Source organism: Aythya ferina (genome assembly GCF_964211825.1).
Source record: "Aythya ferina genome assembly, chromosome: 10".
NCBI lineage: Eukaryota > Metazoa > Chordata > Aves > Anseriformes > Anatidae > Aythya > Aythya ferina.
The window spans coordinates 10,231,781-10,256,238 of record NC_140306.1 but is presented as its reverse complement, the minus strand read 5'-3'; the positions used below and the strand labels follow the sequence as shown (position 1 = coordinate 10,256,238).

At 39.1% G+C, this 24,458-nt stretch overlaps 2 protein-coding genes across 2 annotated transcripts; one reads left to right on the top strand and one right to left on the bottom strand.

The window, feature by feature from the left end:
* Window positions 1-3,603: 3,603 nt before the first annotated feature.
* On the bottom strand, window positions 3,604-12,329 carry CHCHD4 (coiled-coil-helix-coiled-coil-helix domain containing 4). The gene is made up of 3 exons (XM_084530740.1): window positions 12,144-12,329; window positions 9,989-10,087; window positions 3,604-4,782 (listed from the first exon to the last, which is right to left on the bottom strand). The coding sequence occupies exons 1-3, from the start codon at window positions 12,163-12,165 to the stop codon at window positions 4,487-4,489; spliced, it is 417 nt and encodes a 138-aa protein (XP_084386866.1). The 5' UTR covers window positions 12,166-12,329; the 3' UTR covers window positions 3,604-4,486.
* Window positions 12,330-12,429: 100 nt separating this feature from the next.
* Window positions 12,430-23,987, top strand: TMEM43 (transmembrane protein 43). The gene is made up of 12 exons (XM_084530738.1): window positions 12,430-12,556; window positions 13,117-13,266; window positions 14,291-14,425; window positions 15,168-15,262; window positions 16,020-16,069; window positions 17,493-17,562; window positions 18,461-18,531; window positions 18,684-18,805; window positions 19,430-19,504; window positions 19,586-19,687; window positions 21,203-21,320; window positions 22,285-23,987. The coding sequence occupies exons 1-12, from the start codon at window positions 12,545-12,547 to the stop codon at window positions 22,485-22,487; spliced, it is 1,203 nt and encodes a 400-aa protein (XP_084386864.1). The 5' UTR covers window positions 12,430-12,544; the 3' UTR covers window positions 22,488-23,987.
* The last annotated feature ends 471 nt before the right edge of the window (window positions 23,988-24,458 follow it).

Sequence of the window (24,458 nt, the reverse complement as noted above, 5' to 3'; positions counted from 1 at the left end):
GCTGTCTGCACCGCTCAGTGTTAGTAAAAGCAGTTACATACTACATTCATTAATACTTCAATATTTTAGCAGTCTTTGACATTATTTCTTGGTCTTCATAACATCAAGATACGTCAGTATTTGAGAGACAAGCTTCTCCTTGCATGCTTAGCTACAGAACTAGAACTCCAGTCATCTTACCCTAGCAGTCAAAATTAGTCTACAGTGAAGAGCACAAACCCACTAATATCTTACCATTTCAAGCCTACAGAACTTTGTGCTCTGGCTATGAATTTGATACCAAATTACATAGTTTGTATTTCAAATAGCCTAACACTGACAAATGAACACTACTAGGTACTGTTTGATATTACTGGGAAAGAATTATAACATTGGTATTGTAATTACTGCTGTACTTTTTGACCCTTCCTTTACTGGGGAGGACTTTTCTCTTAAGTTCTCAGCATTACTAGCAAACCATCAGCTCCAGAGGGGTTAAAAGCAGTTAAAGTAATAATAATAATAATAATAATAATAATAATAATAATAATAACAGCAGGCAAGCTAGTGCTGTTCTACAAAGTTAAGTCATATTTAATAACCAGAGCTGATGAAAAATAAACAACAAACTGCTGATAGCTTCTCTACACTGTACGACAGTAACGGTTAGAATTTTAATGAGAAGTAAAACAAGAGTCCAAGAAGTATATACTATCCTTTTTTCTTCCCTAGGAATAAGAAAGTAGGTCCTACCTATTTAGATAACAACTTTCCTCAAAGAGATTCATTGACATGGGATCAGATAAGTGCCTTAGATGAACAGGAGACATTGCTGTAAGGTTTAACAAGGACGTTCTCAGTAAGAACTGGATAGAATCTAGATCTTGTTTCCAGCACAGCCCTGCCAGATTCCCAGATGTAACGATCCTTAAAATAAACTGTAAGATATACATCTCTCTCTTGATACCCTTGTGTACGGCATTCCTACCTAGTGCAGGGAAGAAGGCAAATAAAGGTCATTTTCACATCTGAAACAAGGTCGTATCTCTAGGAAGATTACTAAGCACAAATTAATGCCAGGAAGTGGGCTGTATAACAAAAGAAAAAAAGATAATCAGCAAATAATTTTAAGATGTTCTGGAAATACAGTTGTAACTAATTTTAATCATTTTCCAGGAACTATATTTTAGAATATACAGTATATTAAAATATTTGCTAATAATAGGCAAGTTTTACAGAATCTTTATCATCAAAAGATGTGACACTTTCTCCATTATTTAAAGGTTAAGTCGATTGCAGGAACAATCCCATCCTAACAAGCAAGTTATCACAGATTTTATATGAATTTGTGGCCTGCATCATACATGGGTTCCAAGTGACTGACAGCAGCCCTACCCAGCCTTCAGAATTACAGCTTGTTTCACCCGTGCACTAAGCCTGGAATTACAAGGACATGAGGCATTACACACTAATACTGTACAAGGCAGTATTTTAGGAGCAATGACAAAAATCAGTTAAAGGATAAAAATCCAACTAGGATTACATTTGCACATAACTGTCTGGGCTAAACAGTTTGCATTAAAACCATATTCTCTCATGTCTAGACATACTTCACGTCTTGCTAACAGTTCCTTCCAGCTAAACTCTAATCAGCATTTCTCGATACTCAACAGTGTTTTTGTGAATTTTTTTTAAAGACAGAGAACAACAGAAAGGCACAGAATTAAATAAAGATCAATTATTTCATACTGAAATCTTTCCTTCCCTCCCAATGATTACTTTTGACCTGATACATAGGAATACCTGGTAAAGCATTCTGATCATTGGAAAGTAACTCCATGCAAGCAATTTCTCAGAAACATTTAAATCTACAACTCACACCCAAGATTTTGTAGTTCACTGAGACAGAGAACCTAAGTATTATTTATACAGCAAATCAGAAACACATTAGAACAGACAGCATTATACAGCTACAAGTTTTCTATCTAGACAACAGCAAGACAACTTATCTGTTTATTTTACAGGTTTGCCACATGCCACACGTGGGATCATTTTATCATCCAGTTAAACTAGATGATAAACTAGTGAAAAAAAAAGAGGGGGCATATGAAAAAGACCAGAAATGTTTCCACTTCTAGAGGGCTTATCCAGAATACAAATGCAGTGAAATTATGACACTTTCTAATTTGACAGGGAGAGGGGGGAAAAGAAAATGAATTTCCACACAGATGGCTTGAAGATTACAGCTGAGTCCCTTTCTTAAAACATCTCAAACGCATTAGAGGTTTTCAAAGCTTCTAGTATAAAGCCCTAACACGTACACTGTATTTGTACCAAATCTAGCACAACAGGTTACCAAGCCATAGCAGGTTCAAACAGAAACAACTCCACCCTAAACAATCCTTCAAATACATTAGATTATATGCTGTGATTTCCCTCTGTCCGTATAGCTTCAGGATCCTAACTACTGTGGCACCAGGATTCTTATGTTTTATGTTGTGTACACAGATGCTATAAACACTTGTTACAGAGGACAAATCCAAAACCTATAGAGCATTGAGGCAACGTGGGAAAGAAAAGCAGAGAAGAAAAAATCCAAGACAAACAAACAGGTCTTAGAACAGAGCACCCCTTCACAACCTGCTATTGCTCCGTCACAAATAACGCATTGGATTTCCATTTGAACAACCAAAAGCTCAGGTGCATGTGACTTTTTTTGTACTTGGTGCCCAGTGTTTATCTGATTGCCTAACATTTCATGTTCATGGTCCAACTGCCTATGTGCCAAGGTTTATCACTGCTGCTTTTGTGCTTATTTACTCAGGTTAACTTGGTATTTGTCTTCCTGTGCATGAAAGAGTCAGGCTGAGAAGCTCTGTCACATCTTGTCTCTTTTAAAAGCACAGATGCTGAGTACCTGCTATCCATCCCCCCAGAATTGCGTTGTCAGCGACTCAATTCCCTCTTCGCTTACAACTTTTTTTGAGGATCCAATGGCAATACTGTAATATGAACCGTTCGTGCAGACCTTAAAATTTAACAGAAATTCCCTTCAGACATTCAGAAACATCCCTCCTAACACTGAAATAACTTATGCAAACAAGATACTAAAACATTGTGAGGAAGCAATGTTGCTGAGCACTCAAGACTGCTGCACACAGAGACAGGCAAGTGTTTAAACATTACTAGACTCACTGCATGCTTTTTATGCTTTAGTTAATCAACACATGGAGGAAACCTGCAAGGAACACTTACTGAAAGGCACTGGTAATATCATTCTCAGAGCCTGTATTTTGCTATGCGAGAAAAACAACATAGCATTCCCTTATCCATAGGTATTAAACTATAGTGGATTACTATTAAATTATTTGTACCTCTAAGCTAATTCTCACATAGTTTATTAGCTCTTCAGGTCCTCTATAGTGCTGGTTCATGATCCAGTAACTATGGCTACTACAAATGCTTTACAATTTTTATACCTTCTCACTTGGAGAGAAATAAAGCAGCAAATGATCTTCACAACACACAAATTGATTCCAAGTCTCATCCTTGCAGAAGAAGCTCTCCAAAATACAAGCAGCATTAGTTTAAAAACAAAACAAACACAAGCAAACAAAAAAGAGCTTTCAGTGAAGGTAAAAAGTATTTGCTTTTTAATATGCACTTAAGTCACAGTATTTCTTTTGAGATCATTACACCAGGTAACATTTCCATTGTATTCTTGAAGTATTTTCTGTAAGCCTGTCTAAACATTAAAGGAGTAGGCATTAACTAAGGGAAACAAAAAAACTGTGCTTTCAGAACAAAAATAAAGCAAGTGATCAACATTCTTTCTATTCATTTATATCAGTGGTTGCACAAGAGATTGTTTTTCAAAATTTAAATGCCATCACAATAAGCAAACAAAATCAAAAGCAGCACATACTTCATTGTTTTTCTGGCAGTCCTTACCTGATGTCAGTAGTAAAATGCAACCCAAATCTAATCACACCATTTGAAATTATCTTACAAATTTTTGATTTACGCTATTTTCTGCATCTTGTATTCTAGCAAAAAAAAAAAAAAAATCATTAAGGAGAAACAATCATTTAATGCAATTTCTATTAACAGAACAGAAATACATTACAAAAGAGCAGCTACTGATCAGAGCATACTGAAATGAATACAGACCTGGTGCACTACCAAAATTTTTGCTGACAGTTATGTATATTTAAAGAGATTATTCAAGTCAAAACTCAAGGAGAAACTGAGGTGTGAGAACAGCTGTTAAAGTATTAACTGCGTCCGGTAACAGTTCACACAGCACACACACATACTGGTTCTTTCTGCAGTATTTATTTGCGAGGCTGTAGCACTGAGATTTCTCCTCCTACAATAAATTACTTACTATGATACAGTGTATAGAACAATGGTGAAACATTTCTTGACGACTCAAAGGACAGACATACTGCAAAAGTCCACGCCTCTGAAAATGAGAAATGGAGACAACAGCCTCCTTGCATCTTCATTAGCTAGATCCTTTCTCTTCTTTGGCAACAGAAGCCTCCACAGGAGTATCTTCCAAATCTTTGCTTGACTTCTCTTTCTCGTCATTTTCATCTTCTTGAGGGTAAAGATCTGGGTATTTCTGCATGCATTCCTGCATGGCACGGAATTGGTCCACACAGTCTGATCCCTTTATTTCTTCTGTGCTATAGTGGAAACAAGAAAAGGCTGACTTGAACTGCTCCCCACAAGGACCACTAGCCATTCCACCCAGACACGGGCAGTTCCAATTGATATCTCCATTGGGCAATATCAAGCCTGAACAAACAAAAGAGAGAAGAAAAGTTAAACGCTCCTTTCAAAAATTAATTTCATTCAATGAAAGCTGCTAAGCTGCAGGTGCAAGTGGAAGTATCAGGAATACTATACTAATTCTGTAGCTTCAAGAGCACAAAACACCTCATGCTTCCTGGCCCATTTGTTTCTCTCTGATCTTTGTGACCAATAGCGGATCATAAGTGAGACTGTTTCTATATCTATGCCTGAATTAAGGCTTTGACTACAAGGCTTTGACTGAATTAAGTGGTTTGACTACAAACCACTTAGAATAGGCTAAGGCAACTCCAAAAGGAATCAGAGTCAAGTCAATTCACTTGCCAGACTCTGTCAGGGAAGCATGCAAGCCTTAAAATCACATCATACAGGACACAAGAATTTAATTCCTGTATTAAAATTAGAATTCTTTTTAAATCAAGCTGAATGGATGCTTTTTTTTTTCTTTTAGATGAACTCTTGAACACTAATCCAGAAGTTCTTTCCTCAAAATTTGAGCAGGAAATCCATAACAAAAAAAAGAAAATCAGTTTCTTTTAAGACATGCAAAGACTACGTCTCATACCGCAGAACAAAAAGAAAAGGGAAAGCATGACAGTCTGTCTGATCCGAGAAATCAAACAGCAGTTTAGATGACAACTGAAAGTGAGTTAAGTTGCATTCTATACACTAACTAGACTGGAATAGCTGGAAAGTTCTGCTCCAGAACAATTAAAGTCACCACAGAAATACTTCAGTGATGGAATAGCAAGGTGGAGATATAAAAGGGGAATATATGTACGCTCTTTGATAGAACAGATGATTTGCATGAGGGAGTTCAAACAGAAAGCCAGAGAATTCATTTTCTCTGTATGTTTTAGAAAAAATCCTTTACACAGTCAGGTAGGAAAATTGAATATGATGGACCTGTTAAAGTGCACCGCTAAAGTTGCTATTAATAAGCAATACAACTTCGTTCCCTGTCTCTGCTTTGTGAGAATGTACATGTAGTTATGTTTATCAATGAAGAACAGAAAAAGTTCTTTAATCCAAGCAGGTTTATTCTTGACTTGAACAGTTTTCTCCCCTCCTCTCCAACAGAGGACTTCCCTAACTTCATCTCCAGACTGATTTCCTGCAGGAGCATAAAACTGAAGTTTAAGTGCTTTCCCTTTAGAGGAAGGTATGCAACTACCATTATTAGATAAGTATGTATCAGTTCTGCTCTGAACAAGAAATTATATTTAGGGCCTGATGAAACTTAAGATTACCAAAAAAAGCCTACTTAATATCTTTGTCCTGTGAAATCATGAATTTCCAGATATGCTTATTGGTGTATTAACAAGAACAAAAGGAAAATTTTACTCAATACTTTGCTCTCAGTCAAACCAGTTCAGCAGAAAATTCACTAAGTCAAATGTCAGTGCTGATCTCCTTTTCCTTCAGGAGGTAAGTCTCCTTAGCATGACTTTCTCAACTATAGTATTGTCATTTTTCATAGATCAAGCTTTATTCAGCATGACAGTTTTGTAAAATATCTGCATTAATCACCGTACTGACAAGATACACCTAGTACAGTGCACTGTGGCACCTCTAGCTGTCTGGAGGAGAAACAGAACAGCTGAGACAAGGTGATACATGGCTGGTGCCAGATTCCTTCTTGCCAAAGATGACAAAGGAAAAGAAGGGATGTTGATCACACAGTGTAGAAGAAAATTGGCTTGCTTTAACTAGACTTTGAAGTCCTATATTCTTAACATCAGCCAGACATTTTTTCAATACTCACAAAAAACAGAAAACACAAGAGGAGTCTTGAAAAGTTATTGAAGATAACACGGCAACAAAATTACTTATAAAATATTTCTCTTTAATAAATACAAATTATTCATTTTGGAATCAGCACTACTTGTGAGCATTCAAAAAATACAAACACTTCCTTGCTGATAATTGCAACAGGATGCATACTTAAATGATTCAGCGTATCAGTTAGATAGTAACACAGTTAAAATAGCAGCAGATTTTATCCATTGCTCTTCCCAAGTCACAAGTCTATAATAGACAAGGTTACTATCTTTAATTCTCTGAATTAACACTTCTTTCAAATGCAGTCTGAATGTCACTGATTCAGTGGGATATAATCTATTTGAGCCTGCACTTGGGGGAAGAAAAAACACCTGTTTACATCACGGGGGAATCAAGGCTTGGGTTAGCAATCAACCGCTGACCTCATGCAACCTAACTTCTCTTAGTTCGTGGGATGTGCTAATATCACGGATGAATGCAGAAACATCTGCATTACCTACTGAAATCTCATAGCTGATAGGACAGAAGTCAAAAAAAAACACCAAAATACAGCTTTATTTTCTTCTCAAAGACTAATGTCTATTAGTGCCAGATGCTACATAAGAACTACACAATAATAGGAACCTACATGCTTATCTTAAGGATGGAAAAGGCTCCTACCAAAAAAAAAAAAAAGCAACACTTCAAATAAATTAAAAAAACAGTTGTATAAAAAAACAGATTATTATATATCTATATAATAAATCTATTATTTCTCAATATGACTGTTCTGTATATAGTACAGCAAAGAAGATAAAGAGAGACATAACAGGGGATTATGCCACCAAAAACACTGGAAACCAAGTCTTCTATTCAAAGTAGAAACTAAATTAGAAAAGCCTGCCTGTTACTTTATGTACAAAGCCCTTTCCAATTTTCTTTTAAATAAAAACCACACAAACCAGAGCTTCTGCACTTCAACGTATTCTAGAACGTTTTGCCCATGTGTCTTTGCTGGCCACAAATTTCTCTCCCATTAGATGCAGCTCATTCTGTGATGTGTGAATTGTTTTGATCTGCTGCATTGTAACCTGAGGCTGTTCAAGTGAGAAGCTTTCAGAGAACCCTTAAAACATGGCAGCAACTAACCACATACTAAGAGTAAACTTATTACAGTTTTTAAACAGTTTCACATTCTGAATTATACAGACACACACTGTCACTGTAAGGTGTCCCTGATGTAACCAGCTTCTGGCTTTCTTTGTTCTCTTCTCTATACTTTAGGAAGAAGGTGATCTAGCATACCGTAAATACCAGATTGCTAGGAAAAAAAACGCAAACACTTCCACCTCTATTCTTCACCACAGCTTTTCCATTCATAGCAAAATGCATATCAGAGGAATCAATAAATACGGCAGTCAAAAAAAGAAAGAAACAGCTCCTTTAATTTTTGCTAGTTTATAAACCAAATAAATGGCACAACCCTGTATACTCCTTGCATATGTACAAACAGAATAATTTCGGGTAGAAGGACAGAGACACAAAACAGAGAAGTCCCTCTTTGGAGGCACCAAGAGAATTGTATTTTAGGTTTGCATTCTGAATCTTCATATTATATCTCTGTTAGGTCTGAGACAGGCAGCCCTTCCTCTTAAAATCCAGTGTCAAAAATAGATGTTTAGTTGCAGGACCAATATGCATTCTCATGCTGTTGCTAAATACCCAGCTTTTGTTAATAGAATATCTTAATTATGACCAAAGGAAGACCGTAAATGATTGTAGTAGGGAAGATGTACAAACTTTAAACTACCACATGTAGCATCAATACAGCTTGCACGTTTTGATTGCTTACATTTATTTACCTCAACAGCAAGCTTCTCTGTTTAGGTGTACATCACACAAGGTGATTTAACAACTAAGCGAACAATAAAACTCTCCAAAGGTTTCTACGCACTCCAGATGTAGTATCTAGGAAAAGTATCTTCCTTTGCTTTATTTTGCAAGCAGTCGCCAGGTTTTTTTTTAGAGGAAACAGAAAGCCACCAGCCAATGAAAAGCAATTGGGAACTTAATGCTGCCATTTAATCATTAGAGGCTGTTACCTCTTCACATAATAGACCAATAACGGATTATAGGCGGGTCTAGCATGGCATCAGCCAGTAAAGCACAACCTGCCTGAAAACACAACAGGTAGAGGAATTCCTGACAGACACTAAGCTGCAGCTTTTAAACATTTTTCTGAAATAAGACACAGCCACCTGATGACTTAAGGCAACATGAAGTTTCTATATTCTCTTCTCATTATTCTCATGTGGGTCATTATAAAACTAACGGATTCTGTTCACATGAAATAAAACATTTGTGTATATGTTTGCTGCTCCTACAGTTCTAATGAAACCAGGATAAACAGCTAGAGTGCAAGATTATTTTCAGACAGATCTATGTAGGAAAACAAAGTTATTTTAACGACGCAGAAAGATATGGTTCAAATTAAACTACATATCACATCAGTTAACAAAGCATCCCGTGTGCTACAGCTGCTAAACAGTGCTTAAATGCTGCCCTCTAAAGGTCACACAGCCACTTGCATATCTTCAGTTTCTAAAATTTCAGTCTCAGTTGAGCTATAAGCAATGAAATCGCACAAAGTGAAAATTAAAAAAAAAAAACAAAACAACAATTTCATAGACACTGAGAACATTTTATTAACCCAGGGCAAAATTCAGTTAATCATCATGATAGGAACAAGATATTTCATTCATCCATTAGAAACAAACTAAAATACGCCCTATAAAGCCAAAATATTAAGAGTCAATCTCTGAAATATTCTCATCTCTTAAGTCTCCTGAACTAATTCATTTGCAGGTTCGATGTACTTTCTGTAAGATCTGCAATCTTCATTGAAAACTTGAGCTCATCTCTTCTCAAGACAAGATAGTTACAATTGAAAACCAGTAATTTGAACTTACCTGTCATACAAAATAAAAACATTTTACATCTATTGATTACACTGCCACTTGTACCATATAGGGTAAGTGAAAAACATGTAATATTAAATAGGATAACAACCAGAATTTACGCCTTTTAAGCCCTATGTTAATACAAGAAAGAAATTTTTTCCTGGATATCTCTGGTTACTAACTGAAATTATAAGCCATCAAGTGATGTAATTGAACAGATCACTTTGAAAGACCATTAAAATTCAGAAAAAAAAAGAGTTTGAGTGTTTTTTTACTGAACAGTTTTCTAAATTTACTAAATAGATTGCTTATTTACCAAACCAGTTGCCCCGCTATCAGTCTGTAAAAATTAATCAATATTTCTGCTCCTACTTCATAAAAAATTTGGTGTTTTCTTCTTTTTTGGGGGATTGTTAGATTATCATATATTTCATATCTCACTTCCTACTTCCAGCCTGCTTACTACTGACCTTGTTCTTCATAAGGGTCATCTGGGTCATCTGCAACCAGTTCAGCACTGCTTGGCGTCTCATGGTCCTCCTTGGTCACAAATATAATTTTGTCTTTTCCTGTCATACAGGAGACAAAAAGCAAAAGTTGAGAGAAAGCTGAGACAGAATGAGTCATTTACAAAGCTGGTGAACAGCACGAGATAATGAGATATTCAACATGATGCTTCAGTGGTAATAGTGAATGAATTCTACTGTACTTATTTATCACCTTCAAATACAAGTTTTTGGTTCACAGGAACAAACATAGAAAAACAATCTGGAAAGTATTCACAGGGAAGGTGCTAAAAACTATAAAAAAAAAAAAAGACCTTGAAATAAGACCTACAATAAAATCAATGGAAATTTAAAAAGATTAAGTAGTAATTTATCTAGAAAAATGATGAAAGAAACTGAGCCTGTACTCTTTGTACCACTCTCATGTACCTGTAGGAAATTTTTCTTTTCCTATTGACTAATGAGAATAGGACATAACCAGTTAAACTGATTTACAATAAACATTTGCATAAAGCACAGTTAGGCAATGCAAATAAATGTCTACAGAGATTGCAACAAGTCTTCACTGAAGAGAAACAAGATAAAACAGGTGCTTATTTCTAGAGGAGACCAGAATCAACTATCAGGGCTCAGAAGCAGTAGAAGATTGCACACTATTTCTGAGCTGTGACAGCATTTAACATGCCTCAATTTATTTTATTTTAAACACCAGCATCCCCCTCCCTGCCCTAATGGAGGTAGGGACTGACACAGTGTGGTGACAGGAGCTGGATGCAAGCAACCTGAGAAAGGAGGTGGAGAACATGAAATAGTTTGGGAAGTGTTCTTTTAAAGCACTCATTTAAATAGTGTTAGCATACATAATAACAGATTGCCCATTTGTTTGTTAGAATATACAGAAGCTATCTGAAATTCTTTTCCTCTACAGTTCCAGTTTTCACAGCAACAAACTCTAATGGCTGGAGATCACAGCAGAGCTCATTGAACTGTGAAGTTAATAAGTTGTTTTGAAACAAGCTCAAGCTACTACTCTCCTAGAAGAACTTGCTCAGCTGAGGGTGGTTAGAAAAAAAGGAGCAGTGAAAGCAAAACTATAATGAATTACAGGCAAGCATTCAGGAGGATACTCATTAAGATCAGCAGCCTCCATTAGAGGCCAGTGGCATGTTTTGCAACTATTATGTGAATTAAATACTGAAGAGTACCTTAACGGGGTTGAACAAACTACACCCAACGGTGCTGCGCACATTACCAAGGGCAGAAAAGCCCCAGAGCGCGCTTCCTGCTCCGGTGCCACTCCTGATTTAACAAATAGGTTCTTTAAGGGGCAAGAAGAGGCCTGGCTGGAAACCAGGGCAGAGTTTCCCAACAACTCTGCGAAACTATAAAAAAAATGTTCAGAGGCAGGAAGGTCACTACAAGGACGTGGTGTAATTAGAAATTAGTCGCTCCTTGCATCTCAATGTGACCTCAACCAGCAGCTGCTCAGGGCTTCCCTTGGCTTTGCATTCAGACATGTCTCACACATTCAAACGTGTCTCAGAAGCAAATAAATTTAAGTTCTTTTTAGGAAGAAAGCAGGTTTTTGGTTTTTTTTTTTTTTTGGTCAATTCTGCGTTGTACTCCAGCTCGCTTTACACCACAGAACACCTCAGGATTTCTCATACAGAACTAGAAACGTATGAACTCTAACCCCTATTACTCTAACTGTAACTTTGTACGATGCCGTAAGCCAACTTACGACCTTATGACCCAGAACACTGTTAAATTAGGTTATAAGCATGAAGCAAAGAGGAAAATAACTTAAGGCTGCCTCATCACAGCATTCAAACAGCATTCAGCGTGCATCACCAGCTTTCAGACCTAGAGAAAAACCGCTTTTAAAACTAGAAAACTCTTCTTGCTAACGTAAAACCAGTCACGTTATCAAACATGAAAGAAAAAAAAAAAAAAAGCACCAAAAATCCACCTCGTCGGGGCAGGAGGCGGCCAAGCCTCAGGAACCCCAAGACCCCTGCAGCAGCCCAGGCCTTCCCCTCCCACCTCCCCCCCTCAGCGGCCGCTTTCCCTCCCCAGCACTCGGGCCCTGCCCGCCTCGCCCGGCCGGAGCCCAGCGCACCTTCTTGCCTGCAGTAGGACATGGCGGCACCGCGCACACCACGGCAACGGGCGGCGGCGGCGCGCGGCTCCCCCCACCTCACACACACGCTCCCGCCTCCGGAAGCGGCCACCCGCCGCTGAGGCGTCCCCTCGCCGCGGCGGGAACGGAGCGGCCAATCCAGGCAGGACTACATCTCCCAGAGTGCTTCGCGTGAATGGGGGGGGAACACCATTTTCTTGCACGCTGGGAACTACACGTCCCGGCGTGCACCGCGCTGGGGAGGGGCTGAGGCGAGGCGTGAGGCGAGGCGTGAGGCGCGAGGCGGGGTCGGGCTGAGGCGGGGTCGGGCGGAGCGCGCTGCTCGCGGCGGTTCCTGCGGCTCGTCCCGGGGCGCTGCCCGCTGAGGGAACGGCCCCAAGATGTCGAGGAACGTAAGTTTGGCCCTGCCGCCGCCCCTTCTCGCTCTGTGAGGCTCCTTCGGCTGCCCCGGGGTGGTTCTCGGCCGGCCCCTGCAGCCCCCACTCCGCAGGGGGTGTAACCGCCGCTGTCAGCCTTTAGCGCCGCGCCAGAGGGTGGCGATGCCAGATTTGCGTTGATAGCCTTCTTTGGTGCCCGGGCAGCTTTTATTTTAAAGTATGCTGGCGCTGGTCACTGGCGAAGTAAAGCGTGAGGTGTTATTTATAGCTGTGTTGTAGCTGGCGTGGAATCTGGGAGCATTACTCAATTTCTCATCGCCCGAGCGAGGGGCGTGGGCACCGGGTTGGGAGCGCTGGGACAGAGCTAAGGAGGCCTGAAGGGATGGGCTGAACAGCTCTTAGAGCAACTGTTTTCTCTATCAGGCTGGAGTTTGTTTATAGTGGGCAAGTTTAGGCCCAAAGCAAGAGGCACTACTTTGCAGAGTAGCAGCTTTAACAAAGCTACAAAACTCATTTTGGAACAGAACACCTTCCCCTTTCACACTGACACTGCATTTTTGGTTTATCTCCAACAGTTCTCTGACACGGGCAGCAAAAAAGAACATGTTAAAATCACAAGTGAGGCCAAACCGGGGTTCCTGGAGAGGCTCAGCGAGACCTCTGGAGGCATGTTGATGGGACTTGTGACGTTTCTTCTGTCTTTCTACCTTCTTTTTACCAACGAAGTAAGTGAAGTACTGTCAGTGTTTATACACAGCTTTAACATGTCATAGCTGAATTGACATGCAACTGGTTTGGCATGTATAGACTTGCTGAAATTGTCATGCTAAAGTTTTAATACTGCATCCATGAAAAGAGAGCAATATGTCTGGAGAGTCTGCTGCTTATGCTTGGGATGTAACAGAAGAGTGAAATCACCGGGCCACAGGTGTTTTTTCTATAGATCAGTGTGACAGAGATGTAGGATGTGTGTGGTGGGAGGTAAGATCCAAAACCTTTGAGGTGGTGGGGAAACAGGCTATATATAGCGTTATTAAAAGAGGCTTGTATGAGACAGTCACATTCCATTCATCTCTCTTCTTGAGATAACACAGGGTCCCCATTTCAAGTCCTGTTACAATTTCATTAAGGAATTCATATTCCATGTTGCAAAAGTGAAGGTGTTAATTATTCTCAGTGTTACTTTGTCTTAGTTTTATATTTAAAAAGTAATTAAAGTAAATAAGGAATTCTTATACCTACCCTTGCACACATGCATGAGTTTGGCAGTTTTGAAGTGAGGTATTAGACCTTCACCTAGGTGAATTTTCATCTAACATTTTCTTTTGTACCTCTACAAGAGGAAAAGCAACTACTGCCAGTTTCAGTGACTGTGCAGGAAAAAAAATAAGTAGTCAAGTAGTTATACAGGCCTTCGTAAAAAGGATTATAACTAGCATAAGTTTTGCAGTCATTCAAGAGCAATAATGTAAGAGATGAAGAGCAATAATTTTAGACCTTTGTAATAATAAACTATGTGTGTTTGTGTAGTTAAGTCAGTGTTAATTGTCCTGCTACATGGGTAAGAAGTATTGCACCAAACTGTCAGATGTGGAGAAAGAGAGTGAAGGATTGCAAGCTGAGAGCTTGCCTTGAGTCTGAATGTAGAAGTCCCAAGGGTCTGCAAATTGCTTGTCTGTTAACCTTTTTCACAAAATACTGCAATATCGATGTTTCTCTACAACTTGGTTTTGTTTTTCTTGATTACAGGGACGAGCTTTGAGGACAGCCAAATCTCTTGATGAGGGACTTTCTCTTGTGATCCCTCTTGATAACATTCACAGTGTGTCTCAGCAGAATGAGGGGAGACTAGTACACTTAGCTGGCGCTCTGAGCACATCAAAGGTAAATACAAACAGTATCTTGAAAATAGGAGAATTTCAAGCTTGGTGGGAAAAAATTTTGCTGCCAGTTAAAACTGTTTGTTATCCAGGCAGAAAACAAGTAGCTTCTTTCCACTTCTGTAAGAACTACGTGCTACCATCCAAGTTATAGTTCTTGGCCAAAATCAGGGAGGTGCTGCACAGCACCAGTCTTCATTCTCCCAAGCAACATGCTGTGTTTACCCTTCCACTAACTTGAAGGATAATTTCAGTTTCCTTTTGCGTAAGGAAGCTGCTGTACATTCATGGCATTGTAAAGTGTTTATGCTTTTACAGTACAGATGGGATGGAGATGCAACCTCTTGTGTTTAAGGTATTTAATTCAGTTATGAAGTTGTTAAAGATTTTTGAACGAAAGAGGCTGTGTGGTGGGAAGGCAGCACTGATGTATTATGTTGCTCCTTTGGCCATGCAGAAGTAACAAACTGGAGGAGCTTTGATCCTCTATTTCATCTTCTGGGACTTTTTGCACGTTGTTGCTTTGTTTAGAAGTATTGAAATTGAATGAAGTATTGAAAATGTACTGAAAGAAGTTTTCTTTCAATTCATGTTTTCTAAATAATGAACTTTACCTTTGCTCTAGCAAAGTAATAAAAGTATAGTAGTAATATAGTAATAAAAGCAATCAGTAATAAAAGTATAGTGTTTGAATTTGTGAGGAACAGCATTTATACTGACTTGTTTTTTCTTTATTTTTGACATAGCCTTTGTTTGATCCCAGCTATGGGCTGACAATCCATGCTGTCAAGCTTAAGCGCACAGTGGAAATGTACCAGTGGGTAGAATATGAAGATTCTAGGTGAGTGAAAGAAACTTTTAAAAGTTGTTAAGACAACATCTTCGTAAACAGGATCCCATTAACAAATACTCCTTTTATTTCCCCGCTCACAAAGCCAAAAAAAAAAACCCACCTACCAACTAACCACACAACAGAACTCTGTCAGGAGAGGTCTGGAATTCTTGGGGTGTTTTATGGAGTCACTTTAATTTCCTTAGAGATGTCAGGTTTTGTAGATGGCTGATGTTGCAGAATTTACATCCGATAAAATCAAAGATGTTTATAAAATATTTCCACTTCCTGATTTAGTATAGTTTGTATGGGGTTTCTTGACCTCTGTGCTGTAGCTGTGGCTTTTTGTTTTCATTATTGTTGTCCTGTGCTGGGCCTCTTCAGAAACCACTGATTTTCGGTCATATGTGTTTTCAACAAAGTTCAAAAATCTTTAACAATTTATGGAAAAAATATAAAACACTCCTGTTTTTCCCAAAGGCGCAGTTGATTGCTACCCTTTCTAACGTTCCTAAAGCTTCTCTGATATATTAATGTTCTTTCTGACTGTTAGGAATTCCCTAGTTCCATCCCCATAATATTCCCTCTCTGCTAGTTGTTTAGCCAAATCAGTATTGTTTTCCCTGAATATTTGATCCTGTTTGTTTTTTTTTTTTTAATAAAACTTTATAATCCTTTTATTCCCCCGTGATTACTAAACCTTTCCTTCTGTTCTTTAAAACTTGAGCATAGACCATGAAGCCAATTCTTTTATCTTTCTTTGCAGAGAGTATGAAGAAAATGGTGAGATTAAGAAAGAAACAAAGTATACATACAGTAAGTTGATTAACAGAAAGTCCCTTTTATGCTCTTAACTTTGGATTTTCATGTGTGTGTATTCTGATTTTGTTGTAAAACCTTTATTTTTTTCACTAGAAAAGAAAGCTATTTGAAAAAATAGCAAAAATTCTGTTTCCTAAGGAAATGACAGGGCCTCTCGAAGTAACTGAGGGGAAATGATACGTGCTGTGAGCAAGCAACTTCTAAGTCTTGTCTTGGAAATCCCAGGGGTTGGAAGCGCATCCAGGGATAGTGTGCTCCCATGATAGGATCCATAGGGCCCTCAGTGATGGGAGATGGGCAGAGCTGGGAGCCCAGTGTGTTGAAAGCTACTTCTGAGATTGCTCTTCCAAAGTGCTGTAATTGGGCGTATGTCAGGTGTGAGCAGAAGCAAACAGACAGGGAAGAACGGCGTAGCTCCAGTCTCTAAAGGCAAAATGTTGAGAGTCTGTTTATTAGGTGTTGATACTAGCTAATGAAAACCACCACCACCTTCTGATGTGTGCTGTAGCTTTTGCCAAGTATTTTTTTGGTAGGAGCAGAAGTGGGAGGATCATTCTGATCTACCCAGTGGCAAAAAATTGAGTCATTGTGTATCTGGAGATGAGTCTCTCTGCTTCGTTTATTCCCAGTTAAAGCACATGGATACGTAACGTGGGTGTGTGGTTTCTGGGTGTGATCACAAAAATTTCCCAGCTCACTGTAGCATGGGGCTCTGCAGCATGGGAGATCTATAAGGAGCAAAGTTAGGTGGGTGTGAGCTATCAAAAATGGCAATTTAAAAACAAAACAAAAACAAACAAAAACTGTGCTCTCAAGATTGTTGGATTCTGTCCAGTAAAAGTTGGTATTTTTCTAGATGTGGTGGGTTGTCCTTGTCTGGCAGCCAAGGGCCTACATAACTGATCGCTCGTTTACCCTGCAGCCAGATTTGGCTAAAAAGAAATCTGCTCTGGGGATGTGGGGAGCCTGCTGTAGCCCAAATGAAGGCAGTGTTAGGCATTTTTGACAGTGGCAGCTACAGATTCCATCTTTATCTTGTTTGACTGCACTGAAATCTGCTAGTTCCAGCAGAGCTCACAGCCTCTCCTTGCAAAACCAGTTTGATCCTAAAATGTGGAGCCAGTGCTCAAAGTCTGATCAGGGAAGATGCCAACAGCAAAGCTCCCACTGAGTGAAGATGAGTTACAGTTTTATCTCTAAAATCCTCTTCTCTAAGCCCTTCCATTTATTGCTAATATGTTAGGAGGCTAGATTTAAGTATCATTACAGACTATCACATTTTGTCTCTTGATGTAAAAAGTATTACTGTGAGTGTAATTATGTAATTTAGAACTGATTAATTGAGAGGTGTCTGCAGTAACTAAGATCTGAGTGGCAATTCTTTCTGTCTTATCAATCTTCATATCGTTTTCTTCAGATACTGAATGGAAATCTGAAGTTGTGAACAGCAGGAATTTTGATCGAGAAATTGGACACAAAAACCCAAGGTAATTTATCACCTAGCACAGTCCCTCTAGATTCTGTCAATGTATGCGATCAAAGATGAGAGCTCTGCACCTAATCTTCATGACACAGCAAAGTAGATGGAAAGTGTTTGCCTCTTCCTATTGGAGAGAATTTAATCATAGATAAATAGCAGTTTAAAGCTGCCTGGTGGAAGCAGCATTATGCTACTCATTAGCCATGGCTGGATATCCAGGCTATTACTTTACCTCTGGACCATATGGTCTCCATGTGGGAGAACTTGAATGGGTTTCTGTCTGACTTTTATTGTCCTTTAGTGTAGTCTATTGCTAGTTCTTTCTTCTACCACAAATTGAGTGAGAATAGCTGGCATCCCATGAGCTTGCCATACCACTTGCATGCTGTTCTTCTAAGCTAGCATGTATGAGCTCAGGCATATTTGTGGCAATTGCCTCTATATAATCAGTTTTGTATTTCTCTCATCTGCAACATTTTAATTACACTGCAGTGTGCCGTTTTTAATGCTAAGTTTTAACTTGCTTGTCATTCTTAGAGCACCTGCTAAGTTCCTTAGGAAGCAGGGTACCATCTGGCAAAAAAAAAAAAAAAAAGTGTAAGTGACAAATACAGCCAAAGGGATAGGAGAACCAGGATTTGAATAAAACTTAGAACTCTGCCTAACCTCCAGAGCTTTGTTTTGGCCCTATGGGCACATCCAAATAAACTGCCCTTTATTTGGAAATACTGCGTTAGGAAGAAAAATGAAGACATACATGTTTTTAATTATAAATCCCAAGTAAATAGACCTGTTTAGATGAGAATGGAAATAGGAAGCATAGATGACATACCTGCTTTGTCTCTTGTCCCCATGCACACTGTTCATAATTCTGGAACTAATCAGGAACTCTTTCTGTTCTCCAGTGCCATGGCTGTGGAGTCTTTCACTGCAGTTTCTCCTAATGTCCAGGTTGGAAGCTTTGTCCTTTCCAAAGGTAAGAATTGCTTTGTACTGACTTTGTGTCTTCTGTTAGCAGCAGACTTCAGTTCTTCCTACAGTGGCAGTCATTTCAAATTAAGCCAGGAAGCCACCCTGCAAACTGGCTGTTAGACACCTGACCTGAGCTTGTTTCTTTATTCTGCTTAGGTCTTGTGGATAAGATTGATGACTTCAAGCAGTTGAGCTTGTCAAACCTTGAGGATCCACATGCTGATGTTACTCGGGGAGGAGATTATTTTTACCACAGCGAGAACCCCAGGCGTCCAGAAGTAAGATGAGAAAAAAACTAAAGCAGAAATTGCTATAATGTGAAAAAGAAAGCTGGGGTATGTCCAATTTCTGTTTCAACATGTAGAAATTGGGGTACAGAGTACCACATAGGGCAATACTGTTAGTATAGTCCTTCAGCGAGAGTGATCGTCATGAAGGAAGCTTCTGATTCTGCTCGCATCTTCTCTTTTTGTTTGCTTGCTTGTTTTCTGTCTATCATGCTTTTAGATAGAATGACATGGGATGGTGTTGGGAGGTAGGTTCAACCTGTGCCTTGCTGTACTGAACTGAGTACAAAGAAGTAGCTTGTTCTCAGCTTGTGCTGCCTGCCTTCCTCTGAAAAAAGATGAAATGACAAGGGATGAACATAGGATCTCTTTGGTGTTAATGTGTTCATGCAGCTAAAACAGAGGGGATATCGCAAAGCTGTGTTTGAGCAATCACATTTTGGTCTCAAAAAAGTGCAGCTTAGAATTTCTACAGGATATCCTCTGGCTTGACATAAATGCTTAAGAAAAGTGACGATACAGAAAGAGCATTCCGATGCGCAGTTGTCTTCTCTGTGATTCTCCTTTGTAATGAAATCTTTCTCTGTTGATTTGAAATATTCTCCTTATTTGTAGGTGGGAGACCTTCGTGTCTCATTCTTCTATGCAGGTCTGAGTGGAGATGACCCCCATTTGGGCTCAGCTGATAAGGTGGGTCTTCAGCTGCTTGAGAATTTTTCAAATTCTGTCCCTAACTCAGTAACCAGTAAAATTATTTCTCTTTCTTCCCAGGTGACTGTGATTGCTCGCCAGAAAGGTGACCAACTTGTTCCATATCACACCAAGTCTGGAGTTGTCCTGCAGATTCTCTACCCTGGGGATCTGTCCGTGGAGGTAAGATACCACAGTGTACAAGTGAAGGGTTAAAATTGCCGATGGTACTGCAGAAGCAGCAGTGGAATAAGCTCTCATTCTCCCGCAGGCCTGTTCTAGAGGAAGAGATAGCTGATGTAAGCATTGGCTTTTCTCCATGCTTTATCTAGGGCAAAGCATTACAGCCCATGTTTGCCTTCCTGCTTTCTACATGTTCTTTGTGTTGCAGCAAAACGCTGTGCTTCACCTGCTAGCAGTATATAATTTGACTGTAGTTATTCCTACTTCTTTTTCCATTTTAAGAAGAAGCTGTAGCTAAACTGTAGTTTAAAAAAAAAAAATAAAAAATCCCCTTGTAATGGTGCTGAACATCATTTGCTCTAAGGACTGTTCCTGTGCCTTCTCATTTTGCATTTTATTTTTTCCTTGGTAGCTTCCCACTTACACACACACAAACACATGCTTTTGAAAAGGTCATATGCAAAAACAGTAAAAATCAGGCTTTAATTAAATAAACCGTAGGAGCTATCCTCTCTTCAGCCTCTCTAAACAGGGAGTTTAGGCTTGCTTGAAATGTTTATTGCTGTTCTGGCTGAGAAAGAACCTTCAGGCAGTGCATAATGCTCCAATAAATCCTGCATGCTCCAGCAATTTGGTGATTCATTTACTACTTTTAGTAGGTTGGTTTCCATTAATGATTGCTTTATACCCTGCCGCAAAAATCCCAGATGTCAGGAATTTACAGGAGCTTCCAAAAGCAGTTAAAGTGTTTGTTTTGAGTTGAAAGAGTAGCAGTAGAATCAGCTCTCTGCTGTGAGCTCTGAATCTTCATTAAGTAGAATTTTAATTCCCTGGAAACAAACTCACTAAAAATGAATAAGTTCTAAAGTATTTGTACATACAAGTAGTCAATCAGTCATACGTCCGTCTTTTCCTATGAGCGTTGTATTATTTCTTAGCCATCTGCATGTGTAGGTTTCACTACGGAGGGAGACGGGGCACAGAATCCATTTTGAAAAAATCTTTCTTGGAATTCTTGCAAATAGATGTTTTGCTTTGCTTGGTGAAATATACACATCTTTTATCTTTTCTTCTCAGCATACTATTTTTTTTTCTTTCATGCACTTTTCCTTCATTGCCTTTTCTCTCTTCCTGCAAAGATACCGAAACTAAATCTTTCATGTTACATGTACTTACTTGTGCTCTGTTTTTCACAGTAATGTTCAGTGTATCCATTTGCACCAAAATGTGTGTACACTCTCTCTCTCTTTGGTTATAGAGAGTATCAGAGCGTGCTTAATTGAGCTGTCTTAAATTGGAAAAGTAGAGGCTTCCTTTGTGCTGCACTTTGAAATCTCTTGTAGTGTGCTGGGATATTACAGCCAAAAAAAAAGCCGTAAAGAATGAACTGCAACATACCTTCTGCGGGAGAACTTGTACCTCTAAAATACTCTGACTTGTTCAGAATGCACTGGAAAGAGTTGGATCAGAAAAGAAGTTGAGAAACAGGCTGCATGTAATGGCATTTGTTTTCAGGAGGTGTTTCAGAAAGAGCACGAGAGTAACACCATGAAGACTTGGGCCCTCCGTGCAGCTGGCTGGCTGGCAATGTTTGTAGGCATCAACCTAATGACCCGAATTGTTTACACTTTGGGTAAGTTTGTGACAGAAAACTAAAATGACTTAGAAATAGGATCATAATCCACAGAGCATCGTCTCTTGCTCAGATGTGTAATTAATTTGGAGGCCAGGAACAATCTTGTTTGATCTTAGATTGGATTCAGTGTGAAAGTCCCTGTAAACAATTGAGGATAAACAGAATCCCAGCACCAGATGGATGCTTTGTGAAAATAAATAAATAAACAGGTATCTCTCTGCCAGTCTCAGAAGATCCCAGCCTAGTGCTTACCACAATTAGAAGCCAAAGCACAAGCTGGGCTGGTTCTTTCAAGTCTTGCTGTGGCTGCTGCAATCCAGTTACTTTCTACACCCATATACAGGTGGTCTCCCACCAAGTCTTAATTAGTAGTTTTATAATAACTTGTCTTTAGTTATTCTATGCTACTGTGAGCACAGCAAAGAAGTTTTGGTTTCTTCCTTTTAACTTAGAAGAATGTTGGAATAAATGCTCACTGAACAGGAGAACGGTGCCTCAAACTTGCATAAACTTCAGACATCAAAGCTATCATTTGCTTTGATAATCTTTGATACTCCTTTTTATTTATTTACTTATCCATATGCATACAGCTGAAAGCTTTATTTTTGCCAGAAATTCCTATTTTGCTTGCATGTTATATCCGTTGCCTTAGACTTGTTTCATAGCTGCAAGGTTATTTGTCTACGCTGCCTCTTGAGCGTTGGACAAGACTTCAGAGTTAATTTTGCATGATTTCCTGTCTGAAGAGATGAGGACACCATTGTCTTAGATGGCTAGCTGTTGCTTATTTATCAAATGCCTGGAGGATACTCTGCTGAAATGCCTCATCCAGTGCCCTTGGTAATAATTTGAGTCTTCCTTTTGATCGCAATTGTTTATGTGTGGATCCTAAGAATGAATAAGAGTTGTTTGTAAACGATAATCTTGTCAACTACTTTATCTCATTTAATTCTTCCTGCAGTGGACTGGTTTCCTGTTGTGAGAGATCTGGTTAACATTGGATTAAAAGCTTTTGCCTTCTGCGTAGCCAGTTCATTGTCACTCTTGACCATCTCCGTTGGCTGGCTCTTCTACCGCCCTCTCTGGGCTTTGCTGATTGGATTGCTCTCTGTAGTTCCAATCGTGGTTGCAAAATCCCGTGTTCCACCAAAGAAGCATCAGTGAGAAAGAAGCTCTCATGTTCTGCACTGAATCCAGGCTAGAAACTCTTCAAGTGCATTTCTGTTCCAGTTACTGCAGCATGCTTACAGCACATCGGGGTTCAGCAGCGTGCACCAGCAGCTGGGGAGGGCCATTCATAAATGTATTATCTATGGAAAAGATGACTGTAGCATGCTATTTGTAGGAAGTCAGTGATACTGACTTCAGGAAAAAAGTATTTTGGAGCATCTGTATTCATTCTAAGTCAGAGAAAAAGCAGATTATCTTTCACCATTTATTAATTCCCCCTGAACTGGCAAATCCTTACCAACAAGTGTATTACCACTGTGTGTATTATGGAGAAAGTGCCAGCTTCATCACATGGACTGGGATCTGAAATCCTTAGGAAATACGTGTTCATACCTATCTCTGACAATCCATCCCTCTGCTACCTTTTCTGATTTGTACAGTCATGTGCTCTTCTTTGGCTAATGTATTTGGAAGTGCATTGTTAAAGGAAAAACAACTTTGACAATATATTTTTGTAAAATATATTCTTTTGGACTCAGTATTTTTAAAGTTAACTTGAAGTCTTGAGCGTCCAGGTTAGCTGTGCTCTAAGACAGGGAAGATTTGCCAGAAAGCAGTGATTTTCCTCAACTTCTTTTAAAAATCTCTGAAGCTGTTCTCAGTTAAACACCCAAAATGGTAGTGTTACATAAAAACTTCAAATTGCACTTCTTTAAGGGGATACTCAGAGATCACTCACCTTTCACTTTAAAAATAAAACCTGCTGCCTTGAAACAAAACTGATTAATAATCAAATATATATTCGTCATAATATTTGGTGTGTTTTGCCATACATACTGTTTTGTTTCTTGAATTTCATTTAGCAAGGACAATGAAAATGCTCCATGAAATTAAGTCATGAAAACATTTCTGCCTGATTAGCTTTCATAGACTTAGTAGCTTAAACGTTGCGCTATCGCTGTATCATAAGAACACTTTTCTTGTAGAGTTGTGATGCTTACAGGTTCCTGTTGTAACTAGTACTTGAGACTGTATTCCCCATACCAAAAGAATTTAACTTGAATATACGTTGAAGCAAACGTTTCCTATAAATGGTACTAAAATAGAGATCTGATTTATAAATCACAACCATTTTGAGAAGTAGGAATTACGTTATTAGCCTTAATTATTTTATTTTTTTTGGTATTTAATGTTGTTAATTCAATCTCCTGTCCCTGAAAGCAGTGGTAGCGAGTGGAACATTATAGGAAGTGCACGTAGTCTCATGCGTGTAGCTGACGTGTTGGTGATCCTGGGCAGTCTGTATCTGCTGCCCTCTGACTTTTACTGCATCTAATGAGAAATTGCACTTTGCTGGGGAGAAAAACAAACGCTGGACTGCTGTTTTACTGATGATGCAGGAAGCTAACCAGTATTACTATATTAGAAACAAAGATACAATTTTCTACAGAAGTGCTGAGCTTTTGTACATTTAATAAAATACAATTTTCAGAAGATTGGTCTGCGGGCTTCTTTTTTTGTTACCTTTAAGCATGGCACACCTTGTGTCCAGGTACATGGAAGATTAGTTTGTGGCTTCTAGGCGAGCTAGTTTTTTACTGTTGGTGAAGATGGGTGTTCAACTGGGTTTTGTATAACCTGCAACTATTTCCCCATCTTGGGAAAACTCTTTCATTTTTTTGCATGCTTAGTTTAGGAGCTGGCTCCCTTTGCAGCCAGTAGCTGCAAAGTAGCTGCAAGTAGCATCCTGCCTTCTGCAGTCATTTTGTCTCTTTCCCTGCTGACTGTATGTAGCGACTACTCACAACTTCTTGTATTTAAGTACCCCAAGTTAAGAAGTGCTGAGTCACATTGATACAAGTGATATCAGCTCTCAGTTTAAGCAGATGAAAAATTACTAATGCCAGGTGGAGCTAGACTTCAATCCTTGCATTCAAAGCACTTGTCTCAGGGTGTACCTTCCTC